This window comes from Elephantulus edwardii, unplaced genomic scaffold (genome assembly GCF_000299155.1).
Source record: "Elephantulus edwardii isolate Elephantulus edwardi_28Jun2011 unplaced genomic scaffold, EleEdw1.0 scaffold00105, whole genome shotgun sequence".
NCBI classification, from domain to species: domain Eukaryota; kingdom Metazoa; phylum Chordata; class Mammalia; order Macroscelidea; family Macroscelididae; genus Elephantulus; species Elephantulus edwardii.
Window position 1 is genome coordinate 8,776,449 of NW_006399855.1, and position 21,867 is coordinate 8,798,315.

The 21,867-nt window shown below is 39.5% G+C and overlaps 1 protein-coding gene across 1 annotated transcript in view; it reads left to right on the forward strand.

Annotated features, from left to right (window-relative positions):
• Positions 1 to 21,385, forward strand: part of ITIH5 (inter-alpha-trypsin inhibitor heavy chain family, member 5) — a 145,210-nt gene extending 123,825 nt beyond the window's left edge. Inside the window, exons 9-13 of the mRNA XM_006891876.1 lie at positions 1,590 to 2,149; positions 5,761 to 5,814; positions 12,159 to 12,275; positions 19,327 to 19,704; positions 21,069 to 21,385. Of these exons, the coding sequence (XP_006891938.1) occupies positions 1,590 to 2,149; positions 5,761 to 5,814; positions 12,159 to 12,275; positions 19,327 to 19,704; positions 21,069 to 21,385 (1,426 nt within the window). The remainder of the gene's footprint in view (positions 1 to 1,589; positions 2,150 to 5,760; positions 5,815 to 12,158; positions 12,276 to 19,326; positions 19,705 to 21,068) is intronic.
• Positions 21,386 to 21,867: the final 482 nt, after the last annotated feature.

Sequence of the window (21,867 nt, forward strand, 5' to 3'; positions counted from 1 at the left end):
ACAACAACAACAACGAGATACAAAGAGGGAGAATTTAATGCCTTGTAGAATAGAATTGAGATTCGTATTCACAAGTAATTATGCAGAAACAAATCAACAGAATTGCCATGCTTCCAGAAGTACAAATGTCCAACATTTATTGGTAATTGGCATGCTGTTCTCATGTGATACTCACCAAGGTCCTGAGAGGTAGCATAGCTTCCATAGCAAAGTTGATATACTACTAAGGATGAAATAAGATAGACATTTCTTTCTCTCATCGGTAGTAGTTGTGGATGGGCTAGAGTTGCTACTATAAGGGCAATTTAGAGACTAGGGTTCTTTCCATTTTATGGCTCTGCAGCCCTTAGGAGATTGTCCACAATAGCAAAATAAAAATTAGTTCACTTTGACTTCTGTCATTCAGCCCAGTGGAAGGAAGAAAGAAGAACAAGCCAAGGGAAGCCATTTTTTAAAAAAAACAAGTGTTGTAGAAGTTACATATACCCTGTCTACTGATAATCCGTTGATGAGAATAGTCACATGACCACACTTGACTGCACTGGAGAGAATAGGAAACGTTTCTACCTAGGTAGGTGTACACCTACCCCATCCCCTTAATCATGGCGGTGACCTTCTAATAGGTTTTTAGGGTTGTAATATTTGCTGGAGGAAGTTGCCTTTCTTTGTCCTATGAAGGATCTGGTAGATTTGAAGTGCTGACTTTTCAATTAGCAGCCCAGCTCATAACTCATTATGCCACCTTAGGCCCATGGAGAAGACAAATCTAAAATAAAAACAAGCCCAAATCCTCTGTCTTTGAATCAGTTATGACTTATGTCACCCTCCATCAGATTTCCAAGACTAAACCTTTATAGGATGAGACTGTCTCATTTTCCTCCCTTTGAGTAACAGAAGGATTTGAACCATTGACATTTTGCTTACCAACCCAAAGTATAAAGTGCTATGGTACCAGGACTTCTTTTGAGAAATGTAGGTGTGTACAAAGGAAATTTACTAAGAGTAGTTAGGGAATCTTGAAATGATAGGCATGAAGACCAATGAAACTGAGGATGATTTTTGTTGTTGAGTATCGTCAATTTAGACCCAACTCATAGCTGACCGTCCAGTGGGTTTTTGGAGGCAGTAAATCACGTGGGAGGAGATTTCTCATCCTTCTCCTGCAGAGCACCTCAAACTGTGCGCCTTTCAGATTGCAATGCAGCTTCTTGGCACTTCTTGGCCACCAGAGCTCTTCAAAGAAGACAAAGAAATGCCCTGTGATCATCTTTCCATTTTCTGTCATTTTAAAATGGATTAGGTTAATTCTGTATAGATTCTGAGGCCAGTGAGTGGAAAATGTTCTTCCTCCTCATTGGAACAGTTGAAAAAGAAACAAATATGCCTTTGGGATTCAGCAAGTGCTCTTTCCCCAGTGATGCCTAGCTACTGCTAAATAATCTCCTTTCAGAACTGTTGTGTGAAGTACGACACTGGACTCAAAATTAGACCCACTCTTCTGAGATTTCATAATTTACTTCAAGATATCTCTTGCTTACAACTAGGGTAAGGCCCTCATTCTGACTTTTTCCTCTACTCTTCCATTCCAGGTTCTACGATGAGATCAGGACGCCTCTCCTCTCTGATATCCGCATTGATTATCCACCCAGCTTAGTGGAGCATGCCACCAAAACCCTGTTTCCTAACTACTTCAATGGCTCAGAAATCATCATTGCTGGGAAGCTGGTGGACAGGAAGATAGATCAACTACATGTGGAAGTCACAGCCAGCAACAGTAAGAAATTTGTCATACTGAAGACAGATGTTCCTGTGGAACCCCACAAGGTAGGGAATGATGTTACAGGAAGCTCTAGGCTCAAGGTTGATGGCAAAGAGGACCCCAATCACATTGAGCGTCTCTGGAGCTACCTCACCATGAAGGAACTGTTGAGTTCCTGGCTGCAAAGTGACAATGAACAGGAGAAAGAGCAGCTGAGGCAGAAGGCCCAGAATCTGGCAGTGAATTATCACTTCCTCACCCCATTTACCTCCTTGAAGCTGAAGAAAGCAGTACCTCAGACAGAAAGACTGGAAGACAACTATGGTATGTCTGCTGCAACCGGTCCTGAAACAGTGATGCAGAGCTTGAGGGGAGCCAGCATGCAACCAGGTAACAAGACTCCCCTGATGGCAGGATGTGGGGGTGGGGATGAGGGGGACATTAGACCATAACATGTCATCTAGCTCCCTTGAAGGCAAGTTTACCTCATCAATACTCTGCTTTGTTGCTGTTGTTGTTATGTGCCATCGAGTCATTTACGACTCATAGCGACCCTATGCACAACAACCCTAAACCCTGCTCTATCCTGTGCCAACCACACTGCCTCCGACACACCCATCCCGATTACCCCAGTCACTGAATCAATCCATCTCATAGAGGGTCTTCCCCTCCTGCGCCGTCCCTCCACCCTCCTAAGCATGACGTCCCTCTCCAAGGACCCGCCCCTCCTGGCAACATGCCCAAAGTATGTCAGACGAAGCCCCAGAATCCTTGTCTCCAAGGAGTTGCTTGGTTTAATCCTCTCCAGGATGAATCTGTTTGTTTTCTTGGCAGTCCATGGTACATTCAATACTCTTCTCCAGCACCACAGCTCAAAGGCAACAATTCTCCTTCTGTTATTAAATAACATTGTACTTTATATTTTTATTTTAAATAGTTATAAGAATACTGTTTATATTCCTACAAAGTAACATTTATATTTTCTTTATTTTATAGAATATAATTATGAATATTAGAGAGCTCTGCTGCCCTAATGGTAAGGAGTTATACCACTGACCCAAAAACAGGTGGTTCAAATCCACCAGCTGCTCCACAGGAAAAAGATGGAAAATTTTTTTCCATATTATTTACAGCATCTGAAAACCTATTGAAGGGTCATCTATGAGTTGGTTACAATTCAATGACACATAATAATAGCAGCAACAATTACAAATGCAGTATTTATATTTTTATTTATTGTCTAATAGCACACTATGATAAATATAGCATTTCTATTTATTTAAATTAATTATTTGTTGTTATTATGTACCATCAAGTCAGAACCAACCCATATCTGACCCTCCAGAGGGTTTTCAGAGGCAGTTAATCACATGGGAGGAGATTGCCCATTCTTTTCCCAAGGAGCAGCTGGTGGCCTCGAACCATGTGCCTTTGGATTGCAGTGCAGCTTCTTGCTACTAGGCCACCAGAGCTCCCTGATAGTATTATAATTTTATAAACAACAACAATCTTAAATGTAATTTATGGTTTCCATAGGGCATAAATATTATTGTATTTACATTGTTATGAACTATGAATTATAGTAGAGAAATGTTCGACAGTGACATTTGACTTTGAAATGGTGCCCAGTGAAGTTAGTCCTACCATAAAGCCTCTGTAAATTTGGTATTTATGTGACCAGGCAGTTTCAGAGGCACCAAGTAAACAAGCAAACAAAAGTTCATTTATGTGTCTTTCTGTGGTCCCCCCATCCCCATACTTCAACACAGTGAATTTTATTCATATACTTGACTTTCTTTTCCTGAAAACACACATGAAGAATCTAGATCCGGATTCTTAAGGGATTTCACCCTTTACATAGGGCAAAATATCTTTGTCACCCAGAGTCAGTGTCAGTCTCCCATTTTGATGCAGGGAATCAATAGGGGCAAGAACAAAAGAAGGAAATAACAAGTAAACCTAAGGGGAGAATTTAATTCTGGGTAGTAACGATGTGTGGGAAAGAGCATATGTTTAATGTACAACATTTTTAAGAACTTGTCAAGTTTACGTCCCCTAAGGAGGGGTGACTATGATGTTAATGGACTATTGTATGAGTTGGAAGGGACCCATAGCTGACCCTAGGGCAAGATTTCAGAGGCAGTGAATCACACAAGAGATGATTGCCCATCTTTGTCCCAAGAAGTAGCCTATAGGATTTGAACCACCTGTCTTTGAGTTGACAACACTACTCTTTACCTCTAAATTGCCAGAGGTCCCTCCAGAGAAGAGGGAAATGGATATTACACTTTGGGAAATGGAAGGTCATTGAAAGAGAGGAAGGCCCTGCCACAAGATGGATTGTTATAGTGCCGGTAGCAATGGGTTTAAGCACAGCAGAGTTTGTGAAAATTGGATAGGATCTCCTTTTGCTGTACGCGAGGTCTTTCTGATTGGAGTTGACTTAGAGAAAGCCACCTACAGCACCAAGGAGAAAGAATGGACAATCTAGACCTTACCAGGATCCAACAATTATTTTATTTACTCCTGGTACTCAGAAGGTGTTGTCGTTGTACAATGATTAAGTGCTCCACTGCTAAGTGAATAGTCAATGGTTAAACTTCATGAGCTCAGTAGTAGAAAGATAAAAGAGTCTGCCTCTGTAAACATTTCATATCTGGGAGAGATTCTACCCCACAGAGAAACCATGAGTTGAAATGGACTTGATGGCAGTGGATTTATTCCGCACACTCAACAAGTCAGAAGAATACTTGACTGTCATAGAGATAACATAGATTTTGGATCTGTACAGCGCTGAGGTTTGGTTCACTAACTCCCTCTAACTAGCTATGAATCCTAGGGCAGATTTTTTACACTTCTCTGAGCTTCTATTCCTTCATCTTTAAAATGGGAATAATAATTTCCCTAGATGTCTATTGCAAAGTTTAAATGTGTAAATTTTCTGTCATTTAATGAGTTCTCTAATGTTTAAAAGTTAAATCCCCCTTCCTAAAAAAACAGTGTAATTTTAGAGATGTGTTGATATGTTGCCCATTTGGAAAGACTAGAGTTTGCCAGGAGCATCTTGGCAAAACTGGTATACTTCTGATTAAAAGCAAATTGAATGATGCTGGTATTCCACACTAGTAAATTGCACATTTGGGGGGAAAATGACATTAAAATAACACATTAATTATATGTCAACAACTCAAATGTCAATAGTCTCAGAATAAATCAATTGCAAATGATAAAAGCCTCAGAGGGCTAAGAGTACAAATGGAAAAATAACCAACTGATTCTTTAAAGGAGTTTTTTAAAGTAAGGTTTTGACAGTGAATCAGTTTACATTCAGTACAGCTCCCTCTATGCTTTTTTAAGCACTGCTGATTTTTTTTAAGTGTCTGGGGCAGCTTCCACTCACTCAGGTTCATCAAAGTAAGGGTCCCAGTGGAGCAATCTCGTCTTCTTTATGGTCCATCTGCATTCTGCTGGTGCTGAAATAACTGTCCAGGACCTCTATGAACAAGGCTGTGATTTAAAATATTTAAACATTTTTTTTAAAATTTTAATTTATGTGAAGGATACAAACCATCAAAGAGGAGGATAACTTTGTAGCTAGAAATGATTTAAAGTAAAATGTGAATTTCATAGAAGTGAATTTACTTCTAGGTTATTTACTTAGCCTGATATGTATGTTTTTGCTTAGTGTTTGATAAATTAGGTTTATCTAGGTCTATAAACAATGAATTATAAATACATCCACTTATAATTGACTATTTCACTCTATCATATGCAGAAAAATCACAGAAAAGATTAAGATGTAATTTATGAGAGAATGAAATAATTAAGCCTCTATTATTAGGACAAATTCCCTCTTTGATACATATTTTTAAGATTTTTCTTTTATTCTTGAAATGGTTCCAAATGTACCTGAAAATCATACTCCTCCAAGCTTAGCTCTCTTCCCTGTTTCCTCTTTTTATGTTAGTAACAATGTTTGTTGTCTTTCTTCTACTTTCTAGGACCTGCTCTCAAGAAACCGTACAACCCGAGAATTAAGATTTCCAAAACATCAGGTAAAGAAAAGCAATACAATTGTGCCTATACTGAGATTAATAATAATCAGTTAAGATACCAGCTCAGAGAATAAGCCCTCAGGGCCCATATTTAGCCCAAGCCAACAACTGAGACAGGTGCTAAGAACAGGACTGTCATAAACCCTTGAATAAACACTGCAGAGATAACTCAGTCCTGAGGAAGGCTGGCAGCGGCCCTGCCGTAAAAATAGATGGACAATTATGAAGTTAAAAGGCCTTATTTTTTTTTTTTTCCTTTTTATGTGAGCTGAAGTATGAACACACTTCCCAGCCCTGGTGTTACAAATATCCATGACATACAGGGTTGTTGGTCTATCTATCTATCTATCTATCTATCTATCTATCTATCTATCTATCTATCTATCTACCTACCTACCTATCTAATCCTTCTATTTTTCTATCTTTCCTTGTCTTTAGATGGGAACAAAAAAGAAAAAGTCCCAAGAGTTTCTCCTGGCAGCTTCCTAAAATTAGAATAAAACATCCATTTGGAATAACAATACAAGGGCTGTGTTTTAGTCTTAACATGTACATATCTTCCTGTGTAAGTTTTTATTATTGCCTTTCTGCTGATGTGCTTGACATACAAGTTCATAAAGCCAGGAACACTGTGCTAGAGATTAGCTCTGGGGATGGAAACACAGTCTCCAGTGGGCAGATATACTTCCTTTGAGCGTTTATGAAACGCAGGAAAACCTTCCCCTTGGAATGTGGGGGCTGGATTGACTTTCAGGCCCATCTGCTTTCTTGGAGCAAGCAGTATGGCTCCTTGTAAAGGGATTTGGAAGGTTTCAGTAGAAATGATGTAGTCTGAGTACACAGAACCCTCAGAGAACAGAGAACTCTCAGATAAAGCTGTGTTTACATTTAAAGAGTGCCAAACATATGGATGCAAACTTTCCTCTCCTACAAGTATCATCTTTTCCCCATCTGCAAAATACTATGCATTTATGTACCTCTTGCTTTTCACTTGAGGCTTGAGGCATTTCACAGTGAGCTCATCCTGTTCTCTCCAGGGTCCCCATGAATGATGTTGGAGGCAGAAGAGGGTTTCTAGCGGTTACCCAGAACATTAATTTGTAGCTTGAGAAGACTGAACTCTTCCTCCCTGGGTAGCTCCCACCATACACACATGTGAATGGTAGGTCCCTGAGTCATGCAAGCAATGTGTACTCACTTGCTTTCCTACACATTGGTGTCCTGAAGCCATGAAACTTAATGGCAGAAAAAAGACCTGGCAATCTGCTGCCATAGACTAGGGCCAAGAATCTCTAGGAGGCCCTCTGGAGGATTTCCACTGTGTAGCCCACGGGGTCACCAGGAGTTGACTCACTTGATGTGATGGATCACACATCTGTACGAAGTAGAGAGGAATCCAGAAACATGTTTTATTTGGTATATAAATTAGGAAACAATGGAAAATCCAGCCTAGGAAGAAAGGAAAACTGATATAGACTCTTGGAAAGGATTTTATCTATTACAGTATGAATCAAGGCTAGGCTGTTCATTTTTAACAGAGATAAAAATGAAAATGGGAAAGGAACAGCCAAACCTGTGGTCTTATCTGTGAACAAAAATTTGAGAAATGGGTCATTAACATCCACCGGAAAGATCTCCCACCTCCTACCCCATTACCAACTTTACTATTCACCTCCTGACCTCCTGTGAACTCTCTTTTCCCATTATGATAAATACATGGACAGCAGACCATTTGCAGTTTCTCCAATCTTCATTACAGTTCAGTGACAGTTCATCATGGTATCCTAACATCACCATGAATCAAATCTTTCAATCACTGTGATCCTGCGGACTCTTTATATGTCCTTGTTTTTTATAGTTGTGTGCCATCAGGTCAATTCCCACACACAGTGACCCATGTGACAGAGCAAACCTGCCCCACAGATTTCAGGGACAGTAGCGCTTGCTGCAGAAGGTCAAGGACTACAGCCTTCAATACGAATTGAAGCTCAACATCAAGAAAACAAAGATTTTCACCACTGGGCCAATTGGCAGCATCATGATAGCTAGTGAAGAGAATGAGATTGCTAACAGCTTTAGTTGGTTTGACTCCATAATCAACACTCTTGGTATCAGCAGCCAGGAAATTAAAAGATGAATTGCATTGGGAAAGTCAGCTGTCAGGGACCTCCCCAGAATACTGAAGAGCAACGATGTCAGTCTGGAGACTAAAGTGCACCTGATCCAGGCCATGGTCTTTGCAATTACTTGCTGTGCATTAGAAAGCTGGATAATGACTAGGGATGACAGAAGGAGAATTGGTGCCTTTGAGCTGTGATGCTGGAGAAGAGTAGTGAATATACCATGGACTCCTAGGAGAACAAACAGGTTTTTCCTAGAGAGGGTGAGAAAAGGCTGCTCCTTGGAGGCAAGGATTATGAAGCTTTGTCTAACATACTTTGGACATATCGCAAAGTGAGACCAGTCCTTGGAATGGGATGTCATGCTTGGGACGGTGGAGGGACAGCACAAGAGAGGAAGACCCTTAATGAAATAGATTGATTCTGTGACTGGGGGAATTGGGGTAGGTGTGTCAGAGACAACAAGATTGGCACAGTATAGAGCAGAGTTTAGGGCTGTTGTACATAGGGTCGCCGTGAGTTGCAGGCACCGTGAAGGCACATAAAAGCAACAGCAATCTTTGTGGGAGCTAATCATTGAACCCTTCTCCCATAGAGTTACTGGTGAATTTGAACCACTGACCTTTCAGTTAGCAGCCGAGTGATTAGCCATAGATTTGACTGGGTAATTCTCATCAAAGATGACTTTGAATGCAACAGATGTGATGAGTGCTTCTTAGGTAGCCCCTAACTTCCTGGGAAAAGAAGGGCCATATTCATCACAGAAAATGAAGGAGCCTCATTAATATTGATTTATTAGGCAATTAAGGGAAGCCATAGAGAAAATTTTTATAGGAAGTTGAAGCATGTCGACTCAGTAACAATTGAGGGAGGCCTAGTACTGTAGTGGTTAAAGTGCTCTACTACTAAAAGGTAGATGGTGCAAATTCACAGCCACCCCAGAAGAGAAACATGTAGCAGTCTACTCCTATAAAGTTCAAGGCCTTACAAGCTCTCTAGGTAGTTCTAGGGAGCTCTGGTGGCCTAGTGGCAGGAAGCTGCACTGCAATCCTGAAGGTGCAGTTCGAATCCACCAGCTGCTCTATTGGGGAAGTATGAGGAGTCTCCTCCCATGCCATTTACTGCATCTGAAAGCCTGCTGGAAGGTCAGCTATGGGTCAGTTCTAACTCAACAGTGCCCAAGAACAACAACTTGAGGGCATTAGGTTTGAGTTGGTTGTAGTTATCTATTGAAGCCTGAGCAAAGAAAGATAGGCCATCTCCCATTAAGATTTACAGTCTCAGAAATCCCATGGAGAGTTGATAGAAGTCAGAATTGACTTGATGGCAGTGAGTTATCAAAGCTTCATTTCCAGAACAGACCCATCATAAAAGAAGAAATTGAAAAGGTCATAAAAAACTTCCTCATAAGAAAAGTCCTGGACCAGATGGCTTCACAGCTGAATTCTACCAAACATTCAGAGAAGATCAATCACCAATTCTACTCAGATTATTTAAAAAATTGAAAAAGAAGGAGTACTACCAGAGTAATTCTATGCATAACCCTAATATGAAAACTAGGCAAAGATATTACAAAGAAAGAAAAATACAGACCAGTATCTCTCATGAATATAGATACAAAAAAATCCTTAACAAAATTCTAGCCAATAGAATCAAAAAGCACATTAAAAAAAATTCATCATGACAAATTGGGACATATAACAGGTATGCAAGGACAGTTCAATATTGGAAAAACAATCAACATAATTCACCATATTAATAAAGCAAATAATAAGAACCATATGATCTTAGCAATTGATTCAGAACAGGTATTTGACAAAATCCAACATCCCTTCCTGATAAAGACACTCAGCAGAATTGGAATAGAAGGGAATTTCTTCAACATAGTAAAAAGTATATATGCAAAACCAAGAGCCAATATCATTCTCAACAGAGAAAGACTAAAAAAAATTTTCCTTGCAAACATGGACCAGCCAAAAATGCCCACTGTCAACACTTCTGTTCAGTATTGTATTGGAAGTGTTTATCAGGGCAATATGACAACAGAAAGAAATGAAATGCATTCTGATTGGCAAAGAAACTGTTAAACTCTTGCTATAAACAGATGATATAATAGTGTACACAGAAAATCCTAAGGTCTTAACCAAAAACCTGTTAGAGCTAGTAGGCCAAGTTAGTAGAGTGGTAGGATATAAGATCATTGTAAAAGAAATCAATGGGATCCATCTACAGTAATAAAGAGGACTCAGAGAAGGAAACTAAGAAAGCATACTATTTACAAGAGCCAGCCACAAACTGAGATACTTAGGAATGAACCTAACTAAAGATATGAAAGAATTATACAAAGAAAACTACAGAACATTTCTACAAGACACAATAAAAAACCTAAAGAAATGTGTCCTGTTCATGGATAGGAAGACTCAATATTGTGAAAATGACATCAAACCAAGAGCAATCTACATGTTCAATGCAATCCCAATACAGATACCAAATTCATTTTTCAAGGAAATGGAAAGGGAAATTGTCAAGTTTATTTGGAGAGGCAAGAGATCCCGAATAAGCAAAACACTTCTGAGAAATAAAAATGAAGTGGGAGATATAGCACTCCCTGACCTCAAAACCTACTACACAGCAGTAGTAATCAAAACAACCTGGTACTGGTACAATGACAGGCACTCAGATTAGTGGAACTGAATTGAGAATCCAGAAATGGATCTATCTATCTATCTATCCATCTATCCAAAGCCAACTCATAATTCGATAAGGAAATAAAACCTATCAAATGGGGAAATGACAACCTCTTCAACAAAGGGCGCCGGCAAAACTAGACTGCTACCTGCAGAAAGTTGAAACAAGATCCATTATCTCATGCCATACACAAAAATCAACTCAAGACAGAACAGAGACCTGAGAGTAAAGCTCCAAACCATAAAGTTCATAAAAGACAAACTGGGACAAAGCTTAAGTTGGCCTAGTCTATGGTATAAAGAGACTCCCAAATACAGCCAGAAATGTACAGTCTGAACAGGATAAAATTGATGAATGGGACCTTCTAAAGATTAAATCCCTGTGCATATATAAAACATTTTCCAAAAGAAAACCTACCAGCTGGGGAAAATAATTTAGCAGTACCAATTCAGGCAAGGATCTTATATCAAAATTTACAGAATCCTACAGGGCCTCCAGAAGAAAAAGACTGATAACTCAATTACAAAATGGGCAAAAGACATGGAATGACTTTTCACAGAGGAAGATATTTGGATGGCCAACAGACACATGAAGAAATGTTCCAAATCACTGGCCATAAGAGAGATGCAAATCAAAATCTCAATGACCATCTCATGCCAGTAACGATGGCAAAATTTAACCAGGACTGCAAGTAATAAATATTGGAGAGGATGTGGTGAGATAAGAACTCTTATATACTGTTGATGGGATTGTAAAATAGTACAACCACTCTGGAAGGCAGTTTTGCATTTCTTCTAAAAGCTGAACATAGAAATTCCATATGGCCCAATTATTCCACTGCTTGGAATATATCCTGAGAGAATGAGAACTGAGGCACAATTGGAGACATGTACACCAAATGCTCATAGTAGCATTATTCACCATTGCAAGGACATGGAAACAGCCTAAATGTCCAACTACAATCAAATGAATTGAGAAGTAATAATATATTTACACAATGGAATACTATACAGCACACAGGAGCAATGATTTTGTAAATTAACTTGGGAGGGACTGAAAAGCATTGAGAACTCAGTCCCATAAGGACAAATATTGTATAAGACCATTATTGTAGAACAAGTATGCGGATCCAGGGGAGGTGGGGGGAGCAAAGGGCTGAGAATGGTAGGGGGAAAGGGAGGCATTAATCATAGGGTCACACAATTTGATGAGTGGAGGAAGGGATGTGTGAAAGAAATGGGAAAGATCCGGTATGAAAAACAATGCATACAAACTTTGTAAATAAACCCGTATAAAATAAAAATTAAAAAAAGATTAAAAAGCTTCATTTCCTATTATCTACCTGTAGTGTGGTGTTGGAAAAATTCCATTTTAATTTAGAGGACCTGCATTTACACATTTATGATGTTCTCAGGGGAAGATTTCAGGAGTTGCATCACTTCCCAGTCCTCTTCCTCCTTAAACAGCAGCACTTGAGCGTGGAAGGCGCCAATCGATATGGTTTTCTCATTCTCTCCTCTTTTCCTGCTTTGGCAGCGGATGGAGATCCCCACTTTGTTGTGGACTTTCCCTTGAGCCAGCTCACTGTCTGTTTTAACATTGATGGACAGCCTGGAGACATTCTGCGGCTTGTCTCTGATCACAGGGACTCTGGTAAGTTCTGTCCACCACGTGGCATCTGGCCCAGGGCAACATTCTCCCTTCTGTGCTTAAGATGATTGTCCATTTGTATCAAGGGCACCCCCTAAAAGTGCAGTGCGTACTATTGATTAACTAAAGGAAGCAGCCATTGTTCTGGGCTTAGTGTCAGAAAGACATGCATTGGAATCCTGTTCTATGACTTACTTCGTTGGCACACCTTGATGGCGTTAAGGATACACCATTTTGCCTACTTCACAGGGCTAAGATAAAGAAAAGTTAAATAACAGATAATAAGTAATTTTGTAAATACTGAGGTAAACTCCTGATAGATTGTTGTCATGTCTTTCTGGTGACCTATTGAACAGAGATTTAGCTATACTGTCAACTCAAAGGCAAGCAAACCCACCAGCAGCTCTGAGAGAGGAAGGCGGGCAGTCTCCTCCAGTGAGATTTACAGCTTCTGAAAACCCACTGAAAAGTCAACTTCAACAATAAATGAGTCATTTCCAACTTGTTGGCAAAGAGGAATTTTTAAAAAAGCTTTTAAAAACTGCAATTCTGGAGGGATTCTAGAGTTCTAAGCTCAACTGCTTCAGTTGCTTGGTGATTTAGATGCAAACCCTGCATACCAATTACACAACTCTGTGCATGTGGATGTGAATAGAAAATGGGTTCTGGACCATTTATGTTTATAGAAAGACTGGGTTAAAAAGATGAATATATTAAAAAATTTTTTTCCAGCCAAATAGAGATGAAGTTTTTCATGGCCATGTGAATAGACAGACAGGCTCAGCTTAATGAAGATAAGCTTTGGAGTAGGTATTTTGGCATTTCTCATGTCTGAGAAAATGGACTTCTTCGAAGGTTAGATTACTTAGGGTTCCATGCCAGCACATATGGTATTTGGTATATTTAATATTTGATCTTATAGTTTATTTACCACATTATTATCTTACTGGGACCTCTAGCCTGGGACCCAAATGCCTACTTTCTAATTTCATTGGGGTTGGAAGTGAGGTAAGGACCTGTTAGCTGGTCTCTGTTCACCTTGAGGGTGCAGAGCCCATGCCATCCTTTCTCCTCTTTTCCTGACCCCCTGTCCCAGTGAAGGCAGTTTTTCCTTGCAATGTCTACAGAGTTGCTAGTCAAAATGAATTGGAAAGAATATCCCCAAAGCAGAGAAATATATGTGATAATTGTACAACATTGTTAAATTATTTGCAAATTGCCTCTTTGAGAGCAAACACATGCAGCATAAATCACCGGATTCAGGTCCCTGCATCCCATGGAATATTGCTATCTGTTTGCTCTTCAGATGGACAGCATGAACAACCATGCTAGGGTCTGGCACACGGGCCTTGCCAAGTCTAGAGAAGCTGTAATTGTGTTGATGCTATTGGATGGAAAATGAAAGCAGTTGAATTAAATGCACTTTTCAGTGCATGCATGTGTAAACTCTTAGGATCCTCACAACAACTGGAGAAGTGTTCTGCCCACAGATGTGAGAAATTGAGATTCAGTTTTTCAAAGTGACTTGCCCAGGGATGTATACCTAGTGTTGAAGATCGTGTAGGTTTTGCTTTATGCATATAATAGGCACTTTCTTGAGAAGTTTTAGATTTATAGAAAAATTGTGAAACAGTAAGAGTTCCCATGTAATCCCCTCCACTTTACTTACTGTTTCCCCTACCATGTTGCATACTTGTAGTACATCAGTTAAAATTGATGAACAAATAGTTGACTTTGGCAGTGTATAATCTTCTGGATTTGAAAAATACATTCTTCTGTGTGTCCATCATTATAGAACAGTTTTACTACGCTTAATATGCCCCATGCTCACCTCTTTATCCCTTCCTCCTTCCGCCTGTGCCCTGCAGCTGCTGATCTTTTCATGAGTCTATAGTTTTGCATTTTCCCAGAACGTCATGTTGTTGTAATCATACAGTATGCCGTTTTTTCTTACTGGTTTCCTTCACTTAGCAGTATGAACTCTCCCCCATCGTTCTCCTTCTTTTCACAGCTTGAGAGCTCATTTCTTTTTATTGCTAGATAATGCTTTGTTGTATGGCTGTCCTGTAGTTTATTTCTCTGTTCGCCTATCAAAAGACAGCTTGGTTGCTTCCAGTTTTTGGGAAGTACAAAGGAAGCTTCTATAGACATTTGTATTCAGATTTTTATGTATGGTCATGCATTTTTATCTCACTTGAGTGAACATCTTGAAGTGTAATTACTGGATCAAATGGTAACTTTATGGTTAGCTGTGTAAGAAACTACTAAACTGTCTTTTAATACAAGCTGTACTATATTGCATTTGTGCCAAAATGGTGGACAGTATTTGGTAGAGCTTCCCGATTAAAACACGCTTGGAAGTAGGAGTGGCATCTACTCTGAAATGGCTTGCCTCCTGAAACTCTAGAAAGAGTGCTCAGGTCTTTCATTCATAGGGTCGCTATGTGTTATCTATGACTCGATGGCACTTAATAACAAAAACAGCCAACATTGAAGGAGAGGTTTTTTGTTCTGCTTCCTTTCTGGCATTTAGGAGTGCCAGTTTTGGATTTTAGCCATTCTAATAGATGTGAAAAGGATTTTGAAGCTCTGTTTCACATACTCTGGACATGTCACCACCAGGGACCTGTCCTTGGAGAAGGACATCATGCTTGGAAGGTAGAGGGTTAACACAGAAGAGGAAGAATATGGATGAGATCGATTGACAGAGACTGTGGCAATGGCGTCTAGCATGTCTGCAATGGTGAGGTTAGCTCAAAGTAGGGCAAAGTTCAGACTCACTGTTTATAAGTCTTTATGAGTCATAGTCAACTCATGGCACATATAGCAACAACACTAGGTGTGTAGTAGAACCTTATTGTTTTATTGCACTTCCTTAATCTTACGTACTTTTCCTATATAATCAAATGGGGGCTGTCTCTAAAGAAGGCATCATGCTTGAAAAAGTAGAGGGTCAGTCAAAGTGGAAAATCTTCAGTAAACTGGATTGTCACAGTAACTGTAACAATGGATTTAAATACAGTAGAGATTATAAGAGTGGTGAAGGACCAGACAAGACTTTTTTTTTCCATTTTATTTTATTAATTTTAATGAACATTTACAGAGATTTTGTATTTCCATTCATTCACTTGTTACACTTATTTCCCTGCCCACCCCTCTCCACCCCCAGTTCGCTCCTCTCTTTGAAAAGTAAAAGAAAAATTTCTTCTTTGGCATACAATCCCCTGCACCCCTTCCACTGCCCTGAGTACACTCCACAGTGTAACCTTAATTGTGGACTCTTGTGATAACCATAATACCCTATCATATATCGCTTTTAAATTATTCTCTCCCTCATATGTTTCAATGCAGTATACATAATTTATCCAGTTTTTCTCAGTCTTACCCCAACCCTGATGTCAGTCCCATTCTACAACAGTGGCACCATGCAGTATTTTTCCTTTTGTGACTGAGATATTTCACTCAGCATAATATCCTCCAGGGTCACCCATTTTGAATAATATTGCATGAGTTCCTTGTTTTTCAATGCAGTGTAGTATTCCATTGTGTGAATATACCACAGCTTCTCTATCCATTCATTTGTTGATGGGAACCTGGGTTGTTTCCAATTCCTTGCTATTGTGAACAAAGCCACAGTAAACATGGGTGTGCATATATCTACTTGGATGTCAGTTATGGCCTCTTTGGGGTATATTCCCAGTAGTGGAATTGTTGGGTCAAATGGCATCTCTATTTGCAACTTTTTGAGAAAGCGCCATACCACTTTCCACAGTGGTTGCGCCATTTTGCACTTTCACCAACAGTGAATAAGGGTTTCAGTTTCTCCAGAACCCCACGAGCATTTGTTGCTTGCTGTTCTGTTAAATTTTGCTGTTCTGACTGGGGTAAGATGATATCTCATAGTTGTTTTGAAGACTTTTTTAATGTTATACATAATGTTGCTATGAGTTCAACTCAACTTGATGGCACCTAACAACAACAATAAAATATGGATGTCCCTGGATGGTGCAAATGATAGTTGCTAACTAACGAAAAGGTTGGTTGTTCAAATCCACAGAAGTGCCTGGAAGGAAATCCTGTTGATCTACTTCCATAAAGTCAACCACTGATTCCTTTATGAAGCAGAGTTCTGATCTCAGACATATGGACAAATCTCACCTCCCCCCCCAATAAAGCTACTAGTGTATTCAAACTGCCAGAGATAGGGGCCCTATCTCTTGGAATGACAGTACAACTCCCTATGTACTCTACTACAAGAGCTTCCCTAAACTGTAATAATAGTAGCTTATCTTTAAATGTTCAGTTCTCTAAATGTTCCGAATTCTCCAGTGAAATCATCTGGTCTGGGACTTTTTGTTGTTGGAAGGCTTAATCACACTGATCTCTTCACTTGTTATGGGTCTCATGAAACTTTCCATTTTCTCTTGAGTCAGTTTTACTGGATAGGTTGTGTACTTTTGAAGAACTTGTCCATTTCATCATAATTATCCCATTTATTTCCATGTAGTTGATAATAATATTCTGTCATAATTATCTTCATTTCTGTCAGGTCAATTATAATGCCTAGTTGTTACTTTTAGATTTTGATTATTTGCATCTTTTCTCTGTCAACAAAAGTTTTGTTAATTTTACTGTTCATTTTTAAGAACTAACTTCTGATTTTAATTCTTTCTATCATTTTCTATTTTGCTTCTGCTCTGATGTTTGTTATCCCCTTTCTCTGGTTGGTTTGGCTTTTCCCCCCTTTTCTTCCTAGTAACTTGAATTATCAAATTGAGATTTTTATTTGAGATACTCCTTTTTTATGTAGTCATTTAATGGTTTAAGTTTGCCTCTGTGTTTTGCCTTCATTGCATCCCATAATCTTTGGTGTGTTTTTGTTTTCATTTTCATCTGATTCTAAGAAATTTGTGATTTCTCTCTTGATTCATCAATAATTCAACAGTATGTTATAAAATTTCCATGTTTGTGCCTTTCCCGGGGTTTTTTCCCAAGTTTCCAACTTGACTCCATTGTGATCAGATGAAATATTTTGTATTATTTCAGTCTTTTAAAATTTTTCAAGACTTGCTCTGTGACTCAAAATGTGATCTACCCAGTTCGAATCCACCAGATGCTCTGCCGGAGAAGAAGGGACAATTTCCTCCTGTACCAGTCATATCTGATTTGATGGTACATGCACAAAAAATAATAATAATAAAATAAAATAATTTAAAAAAAAGAATTAAAAAAAATGTGATCTACCCTGAAAAATAATCTGCTTGCTTTGAAGGAGAATGTATACTGTGCTGTTTTTGAGTGTTCTATATCTATTAAGTCAAATTGGCTTTTTAGTATCATTTGAATTTTCTTTTTCCTTGTTGATCTTCTTCCTAGATCTTCTGTCCAATATTGAAAGTGGTGTATTGAGTCTCCAACAACTGTTGTAGTATTCTTTCTCCATTAAATTCCATCAGGGCTTGCTTTATATATGTAGATGTTAATTAGACACTTTATATAATGTTCATCTTTATATTTTCTGACAGATTTTGTCTTAAAATCTACTTGTATGACATTAAGACTGCTACTTCAGCTCCCTTGATTATTATTTGCATTATACACTTTTCCTGTCTTTTCATTTGCAACCCATTTTTGTTCTCGAGTTTAAAATGTGTCTCTTCTGCAAACAATATATTGTTTGTTTTGCAAACAACGTGTTGTTAAATCATGCTTGCTTTTTTTAAAAAAATGTTCTGCTACACTCTGCTTTTTGATTGGAGTGTTTTCTCCTTTTACATGACTAATAAAAAGTGGCATCTATTATTTATTATTTCTGTGTCTTAATCTGTCCTTTACAGCTTACATTTGTGTTTTGCTGGTCTATTATTATTGTTTCCATTTTGCTTTGCTTTTCTGCCTGTTTTTAATACATTTTTCTTAGTGGTTACCGTTAAATTATATTTGGGAGCTTATATTTATAACATTTTTTGAGAAGTTAGGAAGGAGTTATGATGATGTACTTCACAGCTTGTTGAAAGGCCACGTATTTCCAATGTTTCAAATCCATCAGCATGTCTGAGAGAGAGAGAGAGCTAGGTAGTCCCCTCTTATTAAGATTGACATCCTGATCAAGGGTCATCGTGAGTTAAAATAGGATTGATGGCAGTGATATTTTATTTGCTGAGGTAAGTTGATACCAACTTCTATGTTAACTTCATTAACATACAAGAAGTTCTGTATCTACATACAGAATTTTGTTAGCTCAAAATGGCTCACAGCCCTATGTGTAAGATACAAAGCATACTTTCCCTCTTTTGTTGTATTGATTAACTGTATATTCCCTGTGCCCTCTAACATCATTCTATCCTAGTCCTTGGTATGTTGTAGTGTGCTGTAGAGTGGGAACCAACCCACATGTAGCTGACCCTTGTTATTAAAGAACATGAAGAACAAGACATTTAGAATTACCTATATATGTGCTTAAACATGTCCATTTATTTCCTTGTATTAGGGATTTTTCTTTCTATTTACAGCTTTGAATTACTTTCTAGTATCTTTCTCCTTCCATCTGCTGAATTTCCATTAGGGGTTTTTGTACTTGTTCGTTTGTTTTGCTTTTTTTGTTGTCTTTGTTTTTGGTTGGTTTTTTTTTTTTTTTATAAGGCTGGTCTGATGCATATGAAATCTCTCTGCTAGAAGTTTTAAATGTTAATAAAATCTAGTTTATCAATATTTTCTTTTATGAATCATGCTTTTGATTTTGCATCTAAAAAGTCGTTGCCTAACTTGAACTTCTAAAATTATGGATTTGCATTTTACTTTTAGGGCTATGATCTATTGTGAATTGATATTTGTAAAAGATGTAAGCTTTATATCTATAATTTTTTTTCTTTTTGGTATGTGGGCTTATTTCAGATCTTTGGATTGTTTTTACTCCATTACCAAAAATGAAGTTAAGTATGTTGGTGCGATCTGATATGATAGCTTTAGGAAAGAAATTCTGATTAGATATGTTTTAGCATTAAAGGAAGGGGTAGTTTTGCTAACTGTTGCTTTCTTCTCCTCTGATTTTGAGGTGTGACCGTGAATGGAGAGTTAATTGGAGCCCCTGCTCCTCCAAATGGCCACAAGAAACAACGTACATACTTCCGCACCATCACCATCCTCGTCAATAAGCCAGAGAGATCTTACCTTGAAATCACACCAAGTAGAGTCATCTTGGATGGTGGAGACAGGCTGGTCCTTCCTTGCAACCAGAGTGTGGTGGTGGGGAGTCGGGGGCTGGAGGTATCAGTATCTTCCAACGCCAATGTCACCGTCACCATCCAGGGCACCATTGCCTTTGTCATCCTCATTCACCTGTACAAAAAGCCAGCACCCTATCAGCGAAACCACCTGGGTTTCTACATCTCCAACAGCAAAGGCCTTTCCAGCAATTGCCATGGACTGTTAGGTAAGCAGTTACACTTATTCACATTAATTTTAAAGGATAACATTAAGTCCCCCACAGCAAAGCTGATTTTGCCAATATTGTTAGCAATATTTTTTATTGGAAAATTCAGTAGGAGTACTTTTCTCTCTTTGTGTGTGTGTGTGTGTGTGTGTGTGTGTGTGCGTGCGTGTGTGTCTATTTATGATATGAAAAGCATGTTTCGTGTCTCCTGATGACTTTCTGGGAATAGGAATGAGCTTTCTAAACCTGTTCTCTCTAGCATTGTGCAAAAGCAAGTTGGAGAAACTGAGAGTACTCATCTTACTGGCTGGCTGTTTACTGCTTAGCAGGAAGGGTCCATGTAAAGGGCAGCCCACAGCCCAGCACCAAGTGCAAAACATGTAGCACTTCCACTGAACTCATCCATCTCCCTATGAGCAGCAGGCGGTCCATCCTGGCTGGCTTTCATCAACATACAGTTTTACATGGGCCTCTTGCCCAAAAGTGGAGAGCAAGCCCTCGCCAGGGCTCAGTTTAGAAGGCAGGATTTCCTGGCACTTGAGTTGGAAGCATTTATGAAGAGCGTGACTGCCAAATGCAGTCTGTTTCACAGATGCAGGTCTGTGTTCCTTTGGCCTTAGCAATGCCCTCACTTGACCTTCAACATTTTGCTTTTGAGGTTCAGCAGTAACTCAACTGAATGCTCTCTCCTCCCCAAACCAGCACACCCCACTTCGATGATAGTATGGAGGCGAACTTATACCCAGGGAGAAAGAGGCTAGAGGTTTGACCTGACTTGCCTATTTATCAGCTCTTGCCCTGTCCTTCCAACTTTGTAATTATCTCTGTATGGTGGGCAGACAATTTTCCCATGTTAGCAGCAGGGCAGCTTCCAGAAGGGACAGAGCATTCTGAACAAAGCCTCAGCTCTCTTCTCTCAAAAAATTCACTACCATAGAGTCAATTCTGACTCAGCAACTGTGTAGGACAGGGTGAAACTGCCCCCTAGGATTTCCAAGAATGCAATCTTTGCGTAAGCAGGCTGTCACATCTTTCTCTCACGGAGTAACTAGGGCGTTCAAAATACTGATCTTTTAACTAAAGCACTTAGCAGTCAAGCACTTAACCACTGTGCCACTAGGACTCCTCTTTACTCCAGCACCCTAAAACTTGGCTAATCATTAGTACTAAGAAATGTGTGAAGGCTTCTGGGAGAGTCCAGCCTTGCATTGCAGTCAATGGATAATCCTCCCACCATGGTATAATTCTTACCTCCCTCTGTCTGATTAATTCACATAATCCTCATTGCCTGAACTAAAGTCAGATTTCAGAAGGAATACTGTCTGCATTTGACTTCGACCTGATCCTTTTTCTTGTTCTTCCAGGTCAGTTCCTGAACCAGGATGCTAAGCTCACAGAGGAGCCTGCTGGGCTGAACAAAAATCTTACTGATGCTCCAGCCTCCCTGGCTGAGGAGAGGTCCGAGACTGTCCTGAAGGTGAAAGGGCACCGAGTCCCTGTGGTCTGGAAACAAAGGAAGATCTACAATGGGGAGGAGGAGATCGACTGCTGGTTTGCCAGGAATAATGCTGCCAAACTGATTGATGGGGAATATAAAGATTACCTGGCATCTCATCCTTTTGACACAGAGACTGCATTTGGCCTGGGAATACCCAGGGGACTTGGAAGCCAACAGCCTTAATTAGAGAGCGCATGACAGAGAACTGGCCTGGGACACCGTAGTGCAGCTCTTCTTATTGCTTGCACAAGCCTCATCTCTTGGCAATTAGCTGCACTCCATAACCCACCCCCAGTGGAGTGCAGGTCCAGTGTCTGCTTGAGCAAAGCGCAGGGCCAGGAAGCTTGTGTGAAACTTAAGTCTACTTCTCCCTGCCCTCCTCCTTCTTATCTATACTAGTGAAAGGTGATAGGGGCACTCACAGTCTGAGGAACCTATGTCTCCTAACAACTGGCGTGTCCTTATAACCTAACCTAAGATAACCTGTCTATTAAAGGAAGAAGGCCATACATTTCCCCACTTGTGGAAATAGCCAACTCTGGGCACCCCACTTTTACTAATGCTTAGCCATCTGCCTTCTCTAGAGGTGTGGCCAACCTCTATTTCAAGGGAACCTCAAGTTGAACCCAGGCCAGGTGTCTGCAAAATATTTTCCAAGGAGAGGA